We start from the raw sequence: 23,896 nt of genomic DNA on the forward strand, positions 1-23,896 counted from the left end.
AGATATTTTCTGACACACCTTTAGAATTTAATCCTCTGTTGCTGCACTGGGATCCCTTGAATATGCATTGTCTTTAACGTAATTAGAATTTATGGCTTTAGCTGTATTGTTAGTATAGATTCTGTAATATAGTAACTAGTTAATTTAAGTTCTCTTTTTTTAACCAACTTCTAAAAAGGAGGAGGTTACTATTTTAGAAGGTTAATTATTTTGTCTTCTGATAAAAAAGTAGGGTTTTTTGGTGGTAAAAGCAATTTTCTAAGTGTCATTTTTATTTAAACGAGATTACATTAGAAATTTTTTGATTGTGAGAATTATTACTTACTATGCTTAAAGTTTATCGAACCATCAAACTTTTTTTTTCAATTTCCTTGAATCGCTAACATTTACTCAACAAATTTTATCAATATTTGTCTCAAATGTAAACATGTCTTAGATCGCGTCTGCTGTGATAAAATCGATAAGGATGAATTTTTTTTTATATAGAATAATTTTGTTTACGAACTGTCTGATACCCAATATGAGCTGCACTCAACTAGAATACGGAAATGCTGGTCAGAATAAAAAAAATAGCTTTCAAAACTTTCGTGATCATACCTATTAGAATTATATACTAATACGTTCATTCATTAAGGAAAGAATGTGCAATTCTTAAAAAGAAAATAAATTGTATTTAAATTTAATTGTAATAAAAAATGGTTTAAAATGGATTATGAAACAGCGAACGAAAGAATCATTACAATGAATCAAAACCAGTGAAGTAATCCTAGTACAGAACGCTAAAATTATTTACATTAATTCGTACGATTGTTATTTTTGTGCTACCCACATATTAGGGAATTTTAAACTTTTTTTATTAAATATCATATCAAAAATTTCGATCTAACGGGTACATCGTTCCATAGCTTAATTGGTTAGAGCACCGACACGGTCCGTCGGAGATGCAGGTTCAATCCCCGTTGGAGCGGTCGATTTTTTATATAATATTAAAAAAATATTTACATTAAATTTTATTATTCCTTTCATTAAATTAAATATTTCCAAAGATAATGCCCGACTTTGAAGACATTATTGTATACGGTGCAATTTTATTTTATCAGTACGTTCGCTGACATCGTTTAACCTTCTTTTTTTGTAGCTTTTAACCGTATTATTCGATCTTTTTCAACTGACTAATAAAGCTTTATTTTACTGTAACCCTCCGTAATCTTCTCATTTCGTTCAATAAGGTCGCTATTTTAAAGAAAAAGAAATTTATGACGTTCTATATTTTATCTGAAGTTGTAGATTATGGGATTGTCGAAGTCTTGAAGATATAAACTGGAATTGTCTCGATTTCTTATTCATGCATTACCGTCTTTAGATTCTTATGTACCTATTCAACCACATATTGCATATTTTCATTACGTAATTATTTTGTAAAGAGAACAATTTGAACTTTATTCAAAATCATTTTTAAAAAAGGCCGTGCTATTTATATTTCGAATCGAATGTCCCGTATAAACTTAAAGGTGTAATTTAAATGTTTTTCTAATTATTCGACCCAGCCTACGTTAACATTACATAACCGCGTCCTTGCCTGATGATGTCATAACAACTCTCGCGCGCTTTGAATGGCCGGACGTCAGCCGTACGTATTTTCCGACGTAAACACCATGATTGAAATAATTCGAATTTCGGAATGTTGGAAAATAAATTTAAATTTGAACTTTTACTGAAAATAGTAATTTTTTTTTTAAATACCTACTGTTCGTTTACAGTCTCCCTATGGGTAATTATTGTACGAATTGTTAGTTAAATATTTTTTACTTGTAGGAAATGACACTTCTGTTTTTTTTTTCAATATTAATTTGTTATTTAACTTTTATTTAAAAAAAAAAATTTGACCTATTAAGTAGAAAAACTTAAAAAATGTTTTACGTGTTATTTTTAGTTATGCCTATTATTTTAATTAAGTATTCCAATTATCAACCTCGTTAGATAAAATAATAAAACTGAAAAATTCCAGTTCTCAAGTTAAATGACCAAGTGTTGGCTTACTTCCAGTGCCTCGTTTAATGTCAAGCGTCAACCTCAATTTTTTCTTGTTCATAATTAGTTTTTCACTTTCTCAGATTTGGCTCGTGATTTATTTTGTTCTTATTTTAAATTTACTTATTAAACTAGTACTTCAAAAGGGAATAAGGTTTTGATTTTGATTGTATTTTTTTGTGTTATCTAATTACTTTTACAGTTGTTATATTATGTTGTATGAATTATACATATATAGGTATTATTCCAAATAATGCGTATTAACATAATATATAACAATTATTTCGTATCCTATTAAATAACCTTATTTACCTTTTTTTTTTGGAAATCATTATTAATGCATATATAAACTCGTTTTTTTTTTTTTTTTTCAAAATAAACACATTTACTTTGTATTTATTAAATTACTTTTTTTTACTTTTTTTTTAATTATTTTACTTTGTGTACGATCATTTTACGATGATATGAGTAGGTTTTCTTTGACTGGAATATTGTTGATAAAGTACCGGGTGACCGGGTCATGTCTTATATAACACTGTCTGTCAATTATGAGGTCAGACTGCAATGAAACGTACTTAGTTGTAGACGAGCGTCGCATGCACGGATCTAATCCGCAATTTCTGCGCACATTATCTCATGCAATTCGTCACGCTAATTTAGTACGCTTATTTACAATTACAAACGTTTTATGTATCTCTACAATAGAAAACAAAGACAGCTATTATGAATTTGCGTCTTATTACAGACCTTTTTAACTGGCTCTAACGCAGTTGGCAGTTACCCTGCTTTCTGCTCCAGGTTTGTGGGTTTGATTCGCCGTCCGTGTGTAATGTATATTAATTTATATTTAACTATATATTTTTTTACAAATATATATGTATTTCAGACCGTTGCTAACTAAAACAGAAGACAGAGTGTGGGCATATATTTTTTTTTATAAAAAAAAACTTTTTCGAATTTTATCGCGGTTTATTAAGTTTTTTAAATACCTCAATTTTTCGGATACTTTACAGCAACCATGGTCACGGGAGGACGTGTCCGAAAAAGTTTTTTCATTACCTACGCTTCAGCCTGTAATATCCCACTTCTGGGCATAGGCTTCTTTCCCCATGTAGGGGAAGGATCAGATTTCATTGGAAATATCGGATTTTCATTACCTATAATGAGTTAATTTGCGATAACATTAGAAACGAATATAATTTTTTTAATCTATATAAATTAATAAAATAATGGCTCAAGTTTAATGGATAACGTGTTGTAACACGTAATCCGTGCCTTGTTAATCATAAACAAATAACGTGAGACAGGAAGTATTTGTCAACAAAAAGTCGATTCATTTACAAGGAAATCAGTGATAATGACGCTACATCATTACTTCATTACAACACCAGTATTATTAAAGTCACATACTCGTAGATAGCCGCAGAACTGGTACTGAATATTTTAGTTCATTATAAGGCGACCCGAGTATTTCAAGCACGCGTAAGTATTAATGGCCCGGTACAGAAATACGCAGCGCTCGTAGTGCATCAAAAATATTTAAAATTAACTCCTGCCGCGTTAAGGAGTCGCGACAGAAATAGGCGACTTCCTTCAGGATCGAACGCATTTCTCGCGACGTGTATTATAAGTCGGTCTAAACTGATAGATCGTTTTTCTTAACTACTTCGAACTGGAAAAGGAGGTCATATCCTGTTTTTGGTCGAAATATTTTTCTTTTGAGTGTGTTATGTGACTAATTATAAGTAAATATAAGTGTCCCAAAGAAGCGTCATAGAAATATGACGATGAATGAAAGAAGTTCCTAGTAATATTAATTAGATCAAAATTCAATAGTTTGCTGCGACGGTAGTTTTACAAAGTTTTTCATATTCTCTTATTAGTTCCATTTTTAATTACACTTGATGATCACAAAAAACTTTTAGCAAACCTTTTTAATAATCTTTATATATCATATTCAAATAATAAGCTATTTACTTAATTTTTCTGATTATATTTTTTATATATTTTTATATAGATCACGTTTAGAAATTACGTTAAAAATGTTCAGTCATAAAGTTAATAAAATTAACCACTTGTATTTTCTAAGCAGTGAAAGTAACGAAAACGAATGAATCACCACTTCTTTCACGTACCATATCAATTTGTAGCGTTTTTTTTTTTATTTTACACATTTTTACCGTCTCTAATTCATTTAATTGACTGACCATTTTCTCAGTTGCCAACTACCGTACTTTCTGCTTCTAGCTTGTGAGCTTGATCCTCATTCCCAGTCCGAGTGTCATACTTGTATATTACGTGCTGTCACCGTTTATCAAAAACAGTCGTAGTAACTCTTAAAATACAGGCATTAATTTGCCAACCTTAGGAACTTTTGGGAGATTGGTCGATAATTGCTAACATCTGTAGGTTCTACATTCTTACACATAAGTTTCAATAGATTTCTTTAAGAGCGCTAGGTAAGACACCAATTTTAAAACAACGGCTTGGAAGATGACATACAGAGAAGAACGAAGTTTGTAGCATGTTTCAGAAAAGCAGTAAAAATACCATCCCCAACCCGGTGCACTTCCCGAGTAAAAACTCATCAAGATGCTGACTATTTCCCCGACATCCATGTCAAGCAATATGATGATGAATGAGTAAAGTAAGAAGAGGGAGCAACAGAGCCTGACCACATAATCCAGACTGTTTGAAAATAACGTCAGCTAGATTATTCGTCTTCATTAACATTTACTTTACTTAAAGTAACTGAATAATAGATTGGCGTCTTTTCTATTATTAGGTATGAATATATAATTATGATTAAAACAGTGTATACAATAGTAAATCTTAAATTTGTGGACAGAAAACTTGGCACGACCGTCTTACTTTGTTTACAATAGGTATCCAATTTAAAATTTAGTCATATTGTTGCACGAATGTTTCACTCGAGTGTATTCGGAGTCTCATATGCTTGTTTTCCGTCACTCGTAACTATATTATTTATTGCGTTACACGATTTAAATTGTGGTAACAAAAGGAGTTGGCAAGGGCGAAGTTATCTCTAAGAGACGTCTCTACAAGTCAACCCATGTTAGTGGTATAACTAGGAAATAAGTGTAAATATATGATAACTAGCATATAAGTGTAAATATAAACTTAGATAATAAAAATAACAGTATAAATACAAAAATTTCAAGAAATGTACACAGCTTCTACCCCTGGACAATTGTAAGATAAAAGTGACGAAAAGGAAAAAGTAATAATAAATAGTAGTAATTATATATATAAGTAAATTAAGATAGCATAACTTTAAATTTTGGTCGGTGGACTCACGTAGGATTAGTGATACTAAGCTTAGTTTAATTAGTCTCTAAGTTGCATATGTAGGTGCCAAGGTATCGAGAGTAACAAACAAATAATTGGAATAACAAGAGCACGGGCATTATAAGCCCGTGGATATATATCGTTATAAAAAAAAAAAAAACCCATGTTAGTGGTAATCTATTATACATATAATAAAATAAAATGGTATGAAAGTCAAAACTGTACATTGAATATTTTTTAAAAAGAATACTTGGGGTGTGATCTATAATCGACACCGAAGCCAAAAATAAAGTTTTTAGAATTTTTGTCTGTTTGTCTGTATGTATGTCTGGGATAAACTCAAAAAGTACTGCATGGATTTACTTCAAAATTGGCACAAATATTATTAAGAAGTCGGGTCAACTTAAAGGATACATACTTATTATCAAGCTCTCACCTACGGGGAACGAGCAGTGAACCTTTATTTCTTCAACGCATTCTGTAACGACGCACGTGTAATCTAACGACCCATATTTAATGTTGTTGTTATTATGTTAATAACCATGTCATAAGCTAGCTTTACACTAAAAATAAAGACATTCTGTAGTATATTTAGTATCAGCATTGCACCCGTGCGAAGACGGGGCGGGTCGCTAATAGTACATAGATGATGTCACCGAGGGGCAAAGTATAGAGAATATAGAGAACGCGTACCTACTGAGTAATAATTCCTTTTATCTCTAGAAAACATCAGATAAGTAAGTAATCAAATGAAACGTCAAACAGCCGTGTTTTTCTGTCACTAGTTTTTTATTCATTTTTAATTTCTTTTTTATTATTATGGTTTTAAAATGACTAGTGGTCGTCCAGTGGTCGAAATTCGGCCATAATTAACTCAAATTATAAGTTTGAATATTAAACAAAAGAGTATATGCCATATGCCTATATTTGTGTTTGTGTCAAATACGAGGTAGTGTATTTATCTTTTTTTTTTGATTTATTGTATTTTATTACGTAGAATTAAAAAATAAAATTAGCATCCTGCGCTCCTTTTCTATATAAACTATAAATGTGCGAAACTTTATAATCCTCCGTCCACGCAATTTTCGTAAAAAGGGGTACAAAGCTTTTGCTTCGCTTCAGCCTGTAATATCTCATTACTGGGCATATAGGCCTCTTTCCCCCTAAAGGATCAGAGCTTAATCCACCACGCTGCTCCAATGCGGGTTGGCGGATATATACCCTACTATGAGTAACGATCGCTATCGGGCGTAGATGATAACAACCGGGACCTACGGCTTAACATGCTCTCTGAGGCACGGTGGGAAGACCCACAAGGACTGCACAAACACCCAGACCACGGCAATCACCTGTATGGCCAACAGGCACAATCCATAGCTCTGACCGTTGCGCCAACATGCTTCGCGTATCGATTATATATATTCTCAGTTTTGCGTTTTCCTTATATCATTTGACCATAGACAGCAATTTTAACATTAAAAATTGGTAATGTGTACATAATTATATTTGTTACTCTATCACGTGAATCCTAATTGTGAATCCTTGTTTAGGGAAATCCTAAATAATTTCAAACGTCTCGTTTTCTCCTGTATAAATAGGCGTTGAATAAATATCCTGTCCGTTTTAAAGTTATTCGCTAACACTTATGAGTACTTTAATGCTAACTCGTTCGTAAATAGTCTAGTCAGATGTTTCTTGTATATTATAAGTAATTATTTAAATCGAATGCGAAATACCGAAGCGTTCAAGATATAGTTTGAATTGCAAAGTATTTCAATCCAGTCCTTTGCTCAGTTATTCAGCCCAAGTTATTATATGCACATAGAAATAAAATTACTACGTCTTTGTATTAAATCTCTATCTTGACGTAATGTGTGGTAAATAACCGTTTGTAAGTTAAAGCTAAAATATACTCGTAGTTACTCGTGTAAGTCGCTTTCTTTCCTGACTTTTTTCAAAGTAACTAATTTTCTCAGACTTGTAGATTTTACGATATATACATATGATATCATAATATCTTTAATATGTTTTTTTTTTTTTTTTGTAATTTACTTAAACCAAATGCTAGCAAAGGTTTTTGGCACATCTTTGTTAACTTTCAAAATTACAAAATTTCAAAATTTTCCAATAAGTAGTACACTACGTAACTCTTAAATATGAACATTACTTGCATTTAAAATAAACTATAAACTTTATACAGTTTTAACAATATAACGATTGTCGAAGACGTGCGCTTAGCTAGTCCTTCGACTAAGACCACCCATATGGAGTATTTATAAATTTGAAATTGGATGCAGAAGTTTTATTTTGAACACGTGTTAATATTATCTGTGATTCTAACAATGTCTTATTTTTCTCTACTAACTTCAACTCCATTAATCATTTGCATTTTACTTATTCTGGTATTGTAATGATAGATAATAAACGATTCTCACTCAATGGCGCCTATTATGGTGACATTGAAATCAGAATGAGAAGTACTTACAAATATATAACACAGACTAAGATATATCAAGCAGGCTACACAAGCTAAGACCACAACGAACGTCTCAAATATACCTATACGAAATAAAATTATAATAAAAAACTAAATGTGTTTGCTCACAAACGAAAAAAAAACCGACTTCAATTTCATCGACGAGTAATACAACGTAGATCGACGAAAAAATAGTCAAAATCGGTACACCCAATAAAAAGTTATTGCGGAGTTTCGAGAGTTTCCCTCGATTTCTCTGGGATCCTATCATCAGATCCTGATTTCCTTATCATGGTACCAAACTAAGGATATCCCCTTTCCAACAAAAAAAGAATTGTCAAAATCGGTACATCCAGTAGAAAGTTATGCGGTATAATACAACGTAGGTCGACGAAAAAAGCGTCAAGTAAAAACGCATTATTAGATATAACTTGAAAAGTAGTTGTTAGATCTCAAATAAATTTAAATGGGACCAATTGACACACACCACCTTTCGATTAAAAAAAAATTGTCGAAATCGGTCCACCCGGTCAAAAGTTCTGAGGTAACATACATAAAAAAAAAGAAAAAAAAATACAGTCGAATTGAGAACCTCCTCCTTTTTTGGAAGTCGGTTAAAAGTCGAATCGAATATGCAACCATTAGCGTAAGAGAGAGTTGTAACCACTGAGTCAATCCCTTGTCCCATATGTGTACTAATATGTAAAGAGAAAAGACTAAATTTAAACGTATTCAAAAATAATTCATAGCGTAAAGATTGACAATGCATAGAAAATATTCCTCAACTCCAAAAATGCTTTCCATACTTCATGCTCCTCTCACACAGCGATAAAAAGACCGAACGACGTTGTAAAAAAACTAAAATATACCGCAGCAAAACATTCGAAATAGTTTTAATACGTTTTACGTCACTTCTACGATTGTTTAGAATCAACCGTTGAACGTTGTCAATGATTGATTGATTGATTTCACGGCCGAGTGCTGTTGTATGTATGCGTGAGTAATTAATGAGAGAACATAGCTATCGTCTAGACAATGAAAGTAGTTCCGCTTGGAATTCCTAGGTTTTTAATTCAATTTGAAATCGTTTCTATTACCCGTTGTATAACTACATTTTTAGGGTTTTTGATGTGTGTTAAGATTATTGTAATAGAATTTTCGGCCATGTTTTGAAGTATATTTACAAAAATTCGGAAGTTGGCTTGGTCCAGAATACGGTATTGAGATTTTGAATAGATTGCACTAATATGCATCATACTTTCATTTTATTTATTTTACTTTTCATCCATAATAAATAATTAGTAGGACTTAGGCCTATATTTTAGTTTTAATAACAACAAAAAAAATTGAACGAATTAACAAAAAGAAACAGTTAAAATAACAATATAAACTCTTCAATTATTGTATTACATATATGTAGGTATTAAACTAATTCATAGTAATTATATGTGACGAGTATAGTGAGAACTAACTCGATTGAATCATGAAATCTGAAATAATTCATCTCGAATGATCGATTAAACGTTTTTGTTTACACTGTAAATGACTATAATATCAAATAAAAAATAAAAAAAATAAATAAAAAAAAGAAGTTTTAATCGAGAGCAATTCAATTAACCGATTTTCACTTTTAACTATTTAATTGTACTAGCATTATTTCTATTGTTATTTACAGGTGGAGGAGCGGAAACGTGCAATATGGGAAGCGTCGATATCCCGCCGCGAAGCGTTGCTTCAACGCGAACGCGATCGCACCGAACGTCTGGAACGAGCGCGAGCCGCTCGCTCGGCGCCCAGACCCGCGTTCGCGTTCGGTTCCTCTACGCCAAGGCTGTTAGAGCCCGTCGACTCGGCTGGATTCTTTTGGGCCGCGCGCAGGTATGAACGCTGCTTTATGATGCAATTTTTTTTAAATTTTAATTAGGGTTTTCAAATAGTAAATATAATCGAAATACATGATGTAAAATACTGCAAAAGAGGATTTTTTGGGAAATCGAATCGTTTAATATTTTTCGATTTTTCTAATACGTCTTACTTAGATGTTTTGTAGGGCTAAGTAATGTTACGCTTATTTATTACTTTTTTTTAATTTCTTTCTTTTTATGTAAAAGATGAGATAGAATATAGTACTGCTTGATTAAATAGTAAAAGGATTTAACGGACAGCTTGGATTATTTTATTTTTAAAATAAGCTATGCTTCGCTTTTTTAAAGGTACCCCCAATAATTCGGGTGTCGGTTCCGTTATAGTGTGTAACCCGACTTTTTTTTCATTCACTAATTTTGTTTGTTTTTTTTTTCTACCACCAGTACCAACCCCATAGATCAGATGAACTTTTTTGAATCACTGTAAGCAGTTTTATCTTTTTTTTATTATTGTTATTTTTACTTTGGATTAATTTAACTAATATATTCCTGTGCATCTTATTTATTGTATTTAGCTAGCTTATTATGTAGATTAAAAATAAATTAGAATGTGTTTGCACGTTTTGCATGTTGTAGTGACAGATAATCTATTACGATTATGTGATATGTGATATGATATATAAAAAAAGTAGTTTGACAAATTAGTAGTTAGATAAAGAAATTGAACTAAATATGTACATAGTTATGACATAAAAAGAATTTAACAAATATTATTTAATATTTTTATATATACTAAGTATATAATAAACATAAACATAAATACCTATACGAATATCCCAAATGTATGTACGCGTATTATTTCTGAACGATCGCAGCTTTTTTTTGTTTGTTATCGTCAAGACAAAGTTAGTATAAAAGAAAACAAAAAAATTAAAAAAAACTATGTATTCATGAACGGTGGTACAATGTTAACCGCATCAACTAGTATGCAATATTTATAATGTAAAAAATATATATGATATTTTTTATAAGAAAATTATAAACGAATCCGTGGCATAAAACGAGTATTTCACCCGGACACACACAGTAGAAAGTACTTGCGGTAAATCTGAAAATGTTTAAATAAATACTTTTTAAGTACCCATTAGCTTATTTTACGTTCATTGTAGCTTAAGTTTATTGTTTATACCGTTTCGTTTGATTTTAGACCTTATCCATTACATACTAAGATATGTTTTAAAAAAATTTCAAGTAATGTAAAGTTAGCGTATTTGTGTACCGCTTTTCCCGGACTTAAATGGACAGAGTAATGTTTTATGTAAAATAATTATTTGTTATCTATTTAAACTAAATACGTCGATTAAATATCTTTTTTTTTAAACGATTTCCAAAAAAAGGTGGCGGTTCTAAATTCGATTGTATTTTTGTATGTATGTTACCTCAGAACTTTTGACTGGGTAGCGATGATTTTAATCGTAAGGTGGTGCGTATCATGTTGTACCATTTTAATGCGTATTTACTTGACTATTTTTTTTTCGTGAAGCGTTATTAGTCTACTTCCTATCACAATATACAAAGAAATTGACGATATACACAGAGAACTGAACTTTCTAACTGAGGTAGGGCACAGCAGGAATTTCCTGCTCAAAATATGGCAGCCTGACTGGGGTAGTACCTCGACCTTACAGAAGATCACAGCTAAATAATACTGTTTTCAAGCAGTATTGTGTTCCTGTTGGTGAGTAAGGTGACCAGAGCTCCTGGGGGGATTGGTGATTGGGTCGGCAACGCGCTTGCGATGCTTCTGGTGTTGCAGGTGTCTATAAGCAACGGTAATCGCTTACCATCAGGTGAGCCGTACGCTTGTTTGCCGACCTAGTGACATAAAAAAAAAAGAAACCGAAATTCTATACAAGATTGGAAACATAATTTTAGATATTTGTAGATTGATGATATTGTGATAATTTTGTGATATTTAAGACTCATTGTCTTTAAAAATGTTATAAAATACAGAGAAAAAAAAAACGTTCGACATTGAATAAGAATTAAAATTTAGATTAAAAATATATCAATGTTTCCAATATATCAATAAAATAATTCCTCGTATAAAATTTCCTAAGTTTTGTAATCAAACGATTGCCGTAATCTTATCGTTTTTAAGAATTATATGTTTTTGTATTGATATATAAAGTGATGATTACATTTTTAAATTATTACATAACTAGCGACCCGCCCCGTCTTCGCACGGTTGCAAAAACTATCAGTGTTCCTCTACTATATATGCATGTATTATACATATAAATTTTACTCTGGAATCACTCTATTTACTAAAGTAAACCGCATCAAAATTCGTTGCGTAGTTTTAAAGATCTAAGCATACAGGCGCGGGAAGCGACTTTGTTTTATACTATGTAATGTCTTCGTCTATAACGTTGTAGCTAACATCCGTATCTATGTGCCAGTTACACCAGTTGAAGATAAAGGTTATCCAGCAAATAAGTTACGAAAGGTTATCCAGCAAATAAGTTACGATTAGACTAACAGCAGGAGGTAAAAGAGGACATTCGGACCTGTTTTGCCCCCATTAATAAACTACAACTTTTCGAATCAAATTTTTGTGAAAGTGATATCTTATAAATACAGTGTGTATGGATGGTGAAATATAAATAAATAAACGCCTTCACACTCAACTGCCCCCAGTAGGATTTTCTCCTGTGTCGGTGGTCCGGAAACACACACAATACACAAGCAAAAACGCCCAGACCACGACAAACATCTGTATGGCCAATACAAATGATTGTCATGTGCGGGGATCGAACCCGCGACCGCTAGCACAACAACCAGCAATGTGACCGCCGCGCGAACGCGTCGTCAAATGTTGAATATCATCATTCGTCAAATAGTATTATTTACAACTGATGAAATGGACCCTAAGTCTGGGTTGTTTATTATATGATAAAACGACTTCAATATGATTCAACTACTGTTACTTGTTCAGTCATAACTGTACTACAATTAATATTGATCGAAATTGAAAACTACCTTTCACTTCTAAGTTAGACCATCTAAATTACAACTTTAAAAGTATGAAATACATATGTTCTGTGATCACGTAAATGTTACTAACAGACGAGCTAACAAAAATTCTATAAGTAGACTGCTATTACTCTTTGTAACGACTTACATTTATACATCTGAGAATTCTACAATACATATTTTTCTATGGTTTGGTCAAGAAACTGTAGACTTTGAAACATGAAATTGTTAAATATACTCAATTAAAAATATCGAAACATTTTATTAATAGGGCTAAGTTTATTAACCTCAATACACAATCTCCCTTCTCCTATACACGTAACACCCAAAACCCATTGTGTCAATAAAACAATGGAATTATTTTGACATGACAATTTTAACAATAACATCATTGCGGTTTTGCATAACAACGAAAAGTGTTTTATTCACAATATTTCTGGTACAAATTTCCGATTGTAGTGTCGTATCCGGATTTGTTTTTATATAAGTATAGTCACGGGGAAAAGCATGTACTATTTTTTTTTATTTCGCGCTTAAAATATATTAGTCTAAGATACGAACTAGACGTGATCTTCACCCATCTGCTTAGTGAATAAAAATTAAATAATTATCTTCTTTAGCATGTAAAGTTGGCTGAAGAATCCCTGGCCAGGCCTATATTACATTCGCTAAAAACTATAAAAACTGTATTTTATTTATATTTAGCATGTATAAAATTCTCGTGTCACAATGTTAGTTACAATACTCCTCCGAAACGGCTGGACTGATTTTTATGAAATTTTGTGTGCATATCGAGTGGGTCTAAGAATCAGCCAACATCTATTTTTCATAACTATGAGTTATTAGGGAAGGGATTGAGGGGGTTAATAACATATATGGCAAAACAACGTTCGCGGAGGCAGCTAGTCGACATGTGTAATTATTATTATGGAACTATTTACTGTAAAATATATTTTAGCAATGTACATATATATGAAAATCAATCACAATATACAACCACTGTTACAAGGTATCAATTAAAAATATAAATATATATTACCACTAAAATATATACTTTTATATCTGTAGATATTAACTTAGAATTAACTATATAACTGTACCTTGATTTGATTATAATTTTATTTATTTAACTGTCATAATTTTAAATATGTAAAATTGTAAATGTTATGTAGAATGTGAATGTCTGCAGAATGTACCAAACTAACCAGTCACAACATTGATATGATACAAAATCAATTAAAAGCTCTTGATAATTCATTCTCTTCTTCAATATCTTTTTTTTCAATCTCAGGATATGTTTACTATTAATTTCCATTCTATATACAATTTATTGTGCCACTGAATTTGAAAACCCTTGCTTAAGACTATTAAATATTGCCAAATTGTGCAGACCTAACCAATAAGAAATCCACTGTTTTATTTTCTCATGAATGAATTTAATAGAATGCCTTATTGATATGCAAAACTAACCCATTAAACTTGATATACTTCATACAAATATTATAAATTACTATTTATAATTTCCAGGGCGGCATCAACAACTAATGTGATGTTCGCGTCTGCGCCGCTCACGAGACGCGCGTCCGCACTTCAGCTAGACACGTCCGATACTGACAATAAAGGTAACAAAAATATCGCTGTCTCTCTCTAACTCTTACTATACTCTTGTGTTCTTTCTCCTTCCTTTCGATGCTAAGGGCCGGTTTCGCCGATTGTGGATTAAGTTTATCCCGTAAACAAGTTACGAATAGACTTTATACATAATTAATCTGTGCATCGGAATGTACACTAAGCTGTCGGTACTGGTCGTTATCATAGACAACTTATAGCGACCGTAACTCATAGTGGGTATATACCCACCAATCCGCAGTGTAGCAGCGTGGTTGATTAAGCTACGATCCTTCTCCTACATGTTGAAAGAGGCATATACTATCAGTGGGATTTTACAGGATGAATCAATTTATTCAAACTACAACTTTAGATAATATCTCGTAAATAATATGGAATTTAATGATGAATAATAATTATATATCATAAACTTTTATCTGTTGGATACCGTCGCGTCGTTCACTAAATAGCGTTGTCCTCAACCGGTGAAACAGGCCCTAAAAATATGTTACTGTCTCTTTCTATCTCGTAGTTTTTCTTCTCATGTGTATTGGGTTAGAGCTCTAGTATTGATAAGCGCTTTGGGGCTTGACGCTTAAATAGTATGGAGCTAGGTATATAGTAGGTATACGTATGCTACAAAAGAATTAAATTACAATATAATGTTTTATAAAGAGAAAATGTGGTTTTTTGGTAGTTTCGTGTTTTGATGAAAATCCAAGACTTTAGGCACAATTTTTTATAATTTTTTAACCAACTTCAAAAATAAATAATAAATAATAAATAAATATTTACACAATACACACACGGTCGTCTGTTCCTAAAGTAAGCAACTTAATGCTTGTGTTATAGGTTACAGCAGACTGGTATATAGCTACATTTTTTTTTTTTTCGATAAACATACTTATAAATAATACATATATAAATATATAAATAAATATTTATATTACACCCAGACTCGGGGTGGGAATCGAACCCACAACCGTCGGAGCAGAAAGCAGGGTCACTACAAACTGCGCCAACGGGCTAGTCAAAAAAGGAGGAGGTCACTCAATTCGACCGTATACACATATATTTTTTATGTATATTCGGGGATAACTTCGTCTCGTTTATGAACCGATTTCGATAATTCTTTTTTTGTTGGAAAGGGTGGTACTATGGTAAGAAAACGAGGATCTGATGATAGAATCCCAGAAAAATCGAAGGGAACCCTCGAAAATCGTAGTGATGACTACTTCGTTTATTAATTTTTTCGTCGATTTTTATTACTGTCGATGTAATTGAAGTCGGTTTTTTTTTCGTTTGCGAGCAAACACAATTATTGAATTGGTAGAATAGCATTATTTTTTTTGCAAGAATACAGAGAATATGCGAGTGCAGAATTTTCAAATATAATTTTTATGATTAGAAGATATTTTATTATTCAATTAGTATAAATACTGTCTATGAATAGTGTCTTCTTTTTAATTCTAACTATTGTTTAAGTCTAAACTAAAAGTATAATTCTTTCTATTACGCCGCAAAGGAATCATGTTCACAAGTTTATGTAAGTAACAATCTATAATATTATTAGGTTAATAACCATATTGCTTTGTCACGCAACTATTATGAATAAATTAAGAAGTATTGTTTTCTGATTTTTTCATTTAGTTTTTAACCATGAAAGGTATGATAAAATTAGAAATATGAGAATTTTTTTCTATTTCTTTATTACCAATTGCCTTAATAAGTTAACTAGACTTGTAACGTTTGACTATTTCAAACGGTGTTCCTATTAAAAGAAGGGTTTGGTTTAAATCTACCAAGTTGGTTAAGTTCGCTGAACTTTAAATGAACCGACATTTATATCTCTGAGTTGGTTTAAAACGATTGTAAAACAAATATGACAAATCTATTAAATCTAAATGGTAAACATGTGAAACGTTTACTCAATTACGTCATGGATGCAATTGGAACGCAAATTTGAAAAATCCGTCTATGATATCCTTTCTCATGTTGAGGTTCAAATCTGTACGAACATATCATTAGAAAAAAAAAAATTAGCAAGGAAATACTATAATAGAATTATTTGTAACGAATACGGAATTGAGAAAAGCATCTCAGTACCTAAGTCCAATGACAACCTTGTGTCAAGAATTAATAAGACGAATAAGGTAATACACGCCGTGCCAACAGTTGATAAAGGCCTTAAATTCCATTACGTGTCACGTCATGCTTGTACAGCTATAATAATTAAATACTAAGCAATTCTAGAAGTTTTAGTATGTTTGAACTATTAGCGAACTATTAGTGTTTGCTTAGTAATATAAAAAAAAACGAATGAGTAATAAAATAGTTGTACCAGTACCGTGTTTGGTTTTGTTTGATTCGAAGACATAAAGTAGTCGTGATTTGATTTTTAAGGAACATAATATGTGTCTATTTTTCAAATCAAATTGTTTGATTACGTGCTGTTAAATATTGATTTATTTAAATATAACAAAATAAAAAATAAATGTCAACAAAATTTGCTATACCGCCTACTTTGAAACTTCCTTGTACGTCAAATCAAAAGATAAATATTGAATCATTGAAACCCACGCTTTGTGCATTTTCTTAATTTCTTTTTTTTTTTTTTTTTTTGAATGTTTTAGAGAAATTAAATAAATGTTGTAAAGCAAGATGTAACTGTATCCGATGACATTTGAAATTATGTGACAAATTCTAAATAATTCCAATTGATTACATCGAAATTACAATCAAGTGATCATTATGTCATTGAAACATTATCTGTGTTTAATGCCATACACTTTGTACCTTTATAAGACTAATCTGTACCTCGTCTGATTTTGTCAAGCAAGATTACGACTAGGAATGCTTTTTTAAAATTGAGAATACACGAAAAAGCCGATGTAATATTAATATGGCTGTCTTCGCCTAAATCGACAATGCCGTCTAAAACTATTTAATAAAACGTTCGAGCAAATTTTTGCCATTTAGGTAAAAACAAATTCATTTCAATAAACAATATTTAACTAAGGTTAGTAAGGCGACACATCAAAAATTTAAGCTTTATCTGTATCGCCCTACTTAAAACTCTTTCCGTACCCTCGAAACTAGACCGAAAAAAAATATTAAATTTGACCCAGCAATACTAAACTGAGCATAAAAACGGAGAGAAGTCCGACCATTCCCCCCAACTGATGATCTGTAGGCGTCAGTGGCTCGACCGATTAAGTTTTGTGTGACATTAAAAATCTAAGCTTTATCAAAATCCTCAATTGAGAAATCCCCTTCCATGCCCTACCCTCGAAAAGAGAACAAGACCTAAAAATATACTACCCCTCAGTTTTACCAAATTAAAATGAGCATAAAACCGCTTGCAGACGAATCTGACCGTTCCCCCCGCCTGCGTGGTCTCAGTTCAAACATAGTTAACCCAAAAAGATACTCAATTTTACCCAACTATCCTTCTCTAACATGAAGAAAGAGACCTATGCCCAGCAGTGGGATTTTACTTTGGGGTAATTGTAGACTAAACTGGGTATACCTATAAACAAACCCCACCGTTAACCCTTAACCCGCCTGGCTTCCGTCCAAACGTAGTAAACCCAAAACGATCGCCATGGATATCCAAAATATCTAACCGTACTAAATTAAACATAAAACCCCCTTGCAGACGAACCCGACCGTTCCCCCCAACCCGTGTGGTCGTCAGTGGCCCGCCGCCGGACCGACCTGGTCCCCACGCTGCCCGCGCGACCAGGTAGGGCCTACTCCATGACGAGACTGGACAAGCTGCCCTCCCAGCGCCCGATACACTCCGCGTCGCCTTCCATGCATCACCTCAACATACGACGTACGTATTACCCCAACTTACCGCCGTCAAGGGGTAAAAGGCAGTAATTGTTCGCTATGTAAAATTTGACGTCAATACATTTCTTTTTATGATTACAATTCTAATGATATTCTGCTCGGTCTAAGATCCGAACTGGATTCGCGGTTCATTTATTTGGTATAATAAATTAAAAATCCATTAAATAGGTGGGTGAAGATTCATCTGTAGTTCGGATATCCTCTATCTGTTAAACCAATGCTAATGTTGTAAAACCGTGTGCTTAGTAAGAATAAATACAAAATTTTAAAGTTAATTATCTCAGATTTCGATATTTAAACGTTACTGCCTTTTACCAAAGAACGGCAGCGTAGAATCAGCACGGTTTGGAAAAACGTTTGGTGGATCGGAATAAAATTTTCTTTGTGTGATTTGGTTGATTTTGTGTGGCAGTTTCGGCCTGTGCTAATGACGTTTAGCAGAATGAGAGAAATAAAAAAAATAAATAAAACAAAACCTAACCTTTGCCATGTGTTAAATTTTCAACTACCTATTCATTTGTTCTTTGTATCCGTGATTAATTAATTATGGATTTTGAAAGAAATTTCTAGACTATGATCTGTGTAAACAATATTTAAAATTTTATGTGTTTCGCTTTAAATATAATCGAAATATTTATCATTACTCTTTGATCCCGCTAGTTTGAAATTGAGCTGTGCGTATTTTATGAGTGTGAGTGTGTTTGAGTGTATATAACAATATATTTGTATTTATAATAATTGTTATTTTTATTAAGCTTATATATAATGTGCTGGTTCTACCAATTTATTTCGAGCTTTCGGGTGCGGCTTACGCCGGTGGCTCATCGCTGGACAGTGATTAACTTGGGCTTTTAGCTTTTAAGGGTGCTTTCTCCTTCACTTGTCAGGCCATTTAAGTTGCACTATCATTTCACTTAATCAAACGTCGACTTACATTTAAATTACGTTTTAAGAAATGCATATTTAGTAAGTATAATGTAAATTGTTTTAAAATCAAGTTTTTTTTTTTTTAAATATTCTGTTTTAAAGACCCAAAGCCTTACTTTGTTTTCATTGACTCTCAATCAATCTTTCTCAATTACAAATCAAATCATCTAAATTAATTTCCAAGCTATAAAATCTGCAAAATTTAATCAAAAAAATTGAGGTTACCTGAAACTAGAATAGATGCTCAAATATTTTCATTTAAATGATGCATTTCAACAAATAGAAAAGTCACATGCAACCTAGATTTGAGACATTGAAAAAGCAGTACTAACATCACGTTTTAATGTATAAAATCGCTTGCAATATATTAAGGTTGACAAAGCCTTTATCTTAATGTCCTTGTGTGACCGCAAATATCTGATTTACATATTATGCTAATATTTATTTAATGTATTGTGGGCTAATTTGATTTTTTTTTTTTGTAAATCATTCCAATAGATTTTACTGAACACCCCTTATAAGAATTAAATCGCTTTTTTTATTTTTTTAAATTTTAGAATATTTATTTGCTTAAAGATGTTAGAAAAGTAAATCTGTAATAATAAATTTTATCGCGTAAGGAATATTTTAAATGATTTACTTTCCATAGTTCCATATTTCATGCCATTAGTTGATTCCCTTTTCCTGCTCTTTTGAAACTTCCTCTTTCTTCTATATGGGATTTATGTTTAAATTTCAAGAATCTCGGGACAACAGGTAATTGTAATTATTTTAATTTACAACAATGTCACAATAATATGGTATTGTACTAATGTTATTATTTTTAACCGACTACAAAAAAGTCAGTTCTCAATGTTGTATTTTTCTATGTACATTATAGAACCAATAGGGCAAATTCTTTTCTTTTTCACGTACATACTTTTTATTTGTTCCTAATTAAATTTGACAGTAAAATATCAACCCTCAGGTTGAAAAACAGAGTAAAATTTCTGATACGGTCGAATTTTATTTCTTTCAAAGTCCATTCGAATCAGTTCAACTTTTTTTTTTGTAAGTCTATTTCTACCGTCTTATTGTGACATTTGACTTTCACCATCTCTCTCTGGTTGTGGATCTGCTGACTCAAGGTAAAGTGGGACTCTTTCTGTAAAAATAATATTGTTATTAAAATGTGTTGTCTGAAATATACTTAATTTATATTTTGTTGTAAAAAAAGCTTCTATGATGTGTATTAAAATCGCTAACGTCACTGCGAAATGCAAAATCACAGCTTTACTAATAAATTAAATTTGTTTATATAAATGAATATATAATTATTTAATATTAATTTTAACTTAATGAACAAGTATTATAAATTTGTAATTTAAAATATATTTTAACTTTTTACACGTATGAAACTAATTATGTGCTTTGCATTGTCTACAGACAAGACACACACACCAGCACACAAACCGCCATACACAACATTTGTCATATAATTATGTAACTTCTTACCCAATTAGTTTAACTGACACTTTTAATATTTAGAAATATCTACATAAACAACTTAATAACATCAATATATACAAAAAGAAATGACTACTATATGTCAACTTATTAATATTTGTAAATTGATTAACAAAATACAATTCTATCTCGACTGTAACTCAAATAGATTGCTAAAATTCAGGCACATACGTGCACACACACGCACACACACACACACACATACGCACACACACACACACACACACACACACACACACACACACACACACACACACTCACTTCCAAAAACTATCACTAGCTTAATCTACTAGTACAAGTAAATGTATGCCCCAAAACTAACACATGAAACTCAGAGCTTAAAACAAGTACATTTCACACTAACCATGTTAATACACTCTCAAGCTATTGTACTTAACCGTTTGCTAACACACCCGTCAATGTGCAGAGCCCCGGTCCGGCGACACGACCCCCGGCTCTCGGCCCGGCTCCGCGATGTCCAACTCGGTTGTACGGCGAGCCTCGTCCGCGCCCCGCAAGCCGCGCCCCGCCTCTATAGCCGGTACGGGTGTTAACACTCCCCGAGGTAAATTGGACTTTAATACGTAGGACGTTGGGTTGTTTTTCTCGCCGACACGTACGTAGCGACTAACGACACGACGAGCTCGACAACGACCTCATTCGGACACTTGATGATTCAAATCGTTTTAGTACGTGGTTATTACATTAATGCAATCTTTAATATAATACTTAAGTATACGCATACACTGCGTGCCTTGATGAGTTGAATTATCTTTACTTAATTTGAAGTTAATTTTAAATCTCATTCTCTCTGTATATGATATTTCTAAATTACTTGCGAATTTATTTATTCGTCTGACTTCATGGATTTCAATGATAAAAAGTCCTTTTGATATATTCAATGTAATGTCGGTCAAAGCTACACATTCCTAGCAAATAATCGCAATTTGTGTTGGCAATCTGTACTAGTAACGCCATCTATCGTTACGACACATAGTCATATGTTTTAACAGTTTTGATAATGAGAGACAGTATGGGATTTTGATTGAACTTACAATTAAGTAGTGTTTTAGGAATTGTGTCAGTTGTCTGTCGCTGTTTTTTTTTTTTCAATGGTTTGTGGGTAGTTAGTAAATTAATTAATATATTTGACTAACATGGTGTCAATAACTATTGAGTTTATTTAGTGCAGAGTTATTTTAATGTTTGTATTTCTTAATTATAGAACATAAATATAAATTAGATAATTTATATTTATGTTCTATTTAGATAGATATCTGCGAATTAGATAAGTGTGATTTACTTATTGCCATTTTTTTAGCATTGCCTTAATAGTATGCAAGCTTGCTACAATATGTCTTAAGTAACTTTGATATTAATCTAATTCATAACATAGGTATATAATTATATAAAACTTATTTTGATTATTAACTTGTTGCTTCTTAATGTATGGTCAATGTTTTTGAAAATAATAGCGCTAACAGTTTTTACTTAACCTTTAAAATTCAATAAAATTTTAAATTTAATTTGAAATTTTGTTTTTAGACATTTTATCTTTATAGTACAGTTAATTGTTTCAATTTTTTTCTTTTTTTTTTTTTGTTAATTTTGTGTAAAGATGTATTGACTAAGAGCAATTGCTTGAAGTATAATAGTGGAATTAGACAAAGATTTAAAAATAAACATGGTTGTGTAAAAAATGCTTATTTGAAATTAATTGCTTATATTTTATTTACTAGACGAAAGTATCAAAACTAGTCTATATTCATAGATTTTATTTCAACCAACTGTAAAAATATATTTAAAAATAAGATTAAATGGTCATGAAATGATAAAAAATAGGTATTTGATTCGTATTGCTCGAGCGATTGCTTTAAGCTACATACAGAGTGGACGTTCCAAGTACGCTTAATTATGTGCATTTAAAATCTTTGAATTATTCGTACCCTAAAACTCGAACTCCACACAATTATCTTACAGCCATTGCTCAGTCGACCTTAACTTTACGTCATAACCATTAAGGTGGTAGCAAAGCATTGTGAAATGAACGCATAGGTTATAAATTTATTCGAGTAGAAAGCATTTTATTACCTTGTAATATTAGTTCATTTCCTAGAAATGTTTTACATATGATTCGAGTACCTTAATCAGTTGTTTTTTTTTTTTATAATTCAAGTCTATACTAAATAACTTTTTACTTGATTAAAGTATATCCCTAGTAATTAAAGAATGAATACAGAAATACCACATACGATACTACATACGATACCTACATATAAAAAATGAACAATATAAAGACTAGGGGTCATCCATTAAATACGTTCACACATAAAGAAGAGGGGAGACATTTAGGGGTGCTAAGAAAAGAGTCAACACTTAATTTTTTTTTTAATTTTTTTTTTCATAACGATATAGAATATCATCATTCAGAAGCCTTTTTTCTGTTAAATACACATGTATTTATATATAAATTTAACATTTTTCGAATTAAAAAAAAATAAAGAAAGGGGTTCAAGCTATAAAATTTTTTATTTGTTGGAGGGCTGCTATAAGTCTAACATGCTATATCGAAGAGAGAGAGAAGGGGGTCCAAAATGGTAAAATTTTCGAGACTTATTTTATGGATTGCTCCCAATATGCTTAGAATGTTATTTAAATAAAAAAATTTTGCTTCCGTGTCGCGTATATGTATCATTTAACCCCACTGCCCGTAGTCCCTACTGCTGGCAGTGCGCGTGCTCCATCAGTCCCGTTGCAGGCGCGGACACGGGCGCCAGCAGCGCCGCCACCACGCCGTCGGTGTCCCGCGACGCCAGCACCGTCGTCATCCGCGCCGCCGCCACGCCGCGCCGCCCGCGCCCGCTGTCGCTGCACGCGCCCAGCAGGCCCGGTCGGTGACCGCACACACACACACGCGCCCCACCACACACACTCACACACACACCCGCGACGCCAGCACCGTCGTCATCCGCGCCGCCGCCACGCCGCGCCGCCCGCGCCCGCTGTCGCTGCACGCGCCCAGCAGGCCCGGTCGGTGACCGCACACACACACACGCACACGCGCACGCGTACGCGCACGAGCACGCGCGCGCGCGTGCGCTCCACCACAAACACACAAACGCGCTCCAACACACATACACACACATCCCCATGCACAAAAACATGCACACACACACACATACACACACACACACACATGCACACACATGCCCATGCACAAACACACACACACACACACACACACACACACACACACACACACACACACACACACACACACACA

General features: G+C 32.6%; 1 protein-coding gene across 1 annotated transcript in view; it reads left to right on the top strand.

Moving 5' to 3' along the window:
- LOC123663953 (trichohyalin-like) overlaps nucleotides 1-23,896 on the top strand; it is a 61,558-nt gene that overhangs the window by 20,281 nt on the left and 17,381 nt on the right. Inside the window, exons 3-8 of the mRNA XM_045598591.1 lie at nucleotides 9,492-9,694; nucleotides 10,126-10,164; nucleotides 14,245-14,339; nucleotides 17,984-18,163; nucleotides 21,041-21,197; nucleotides 23,391-23,503. Of these exons, the coding sequence (XP_045454547.1) occupies nucleotides 9,492-9,694; nucleotides 10,126-10,164; nucleotides 14,245-14,339; nucleotides 17,984-18,163; nucleotides 21,041-21,197; nucleotides 23,391-23,503 (787 nt within the window). The remainder of the gene's footprint in view (nucleotides 1-9,491; nucleotides 9,695-10,125; nucleotides 10,165-14,244; nucleotides 14,340-17,983; nucleotides 18,164-21,040; nucleotides 21,198-23,390; nucleotides 23,504-23,896) is intronic.

Source organism: Melitaea cinxia, chromosome 21, assembly GCF_905220565.1.
Source record: "Melitaea cinxia chromosome 21, ilMelCinx1.1, whole genome shotgun sequence".
Taxonomy (NCBI): domain Eukaryota; kingdom Metazoa; phylum Arthropoda; class Insecta; order Lepidoptera; family Nymphalidae; genus Melitaea; species Melitaea cinxia.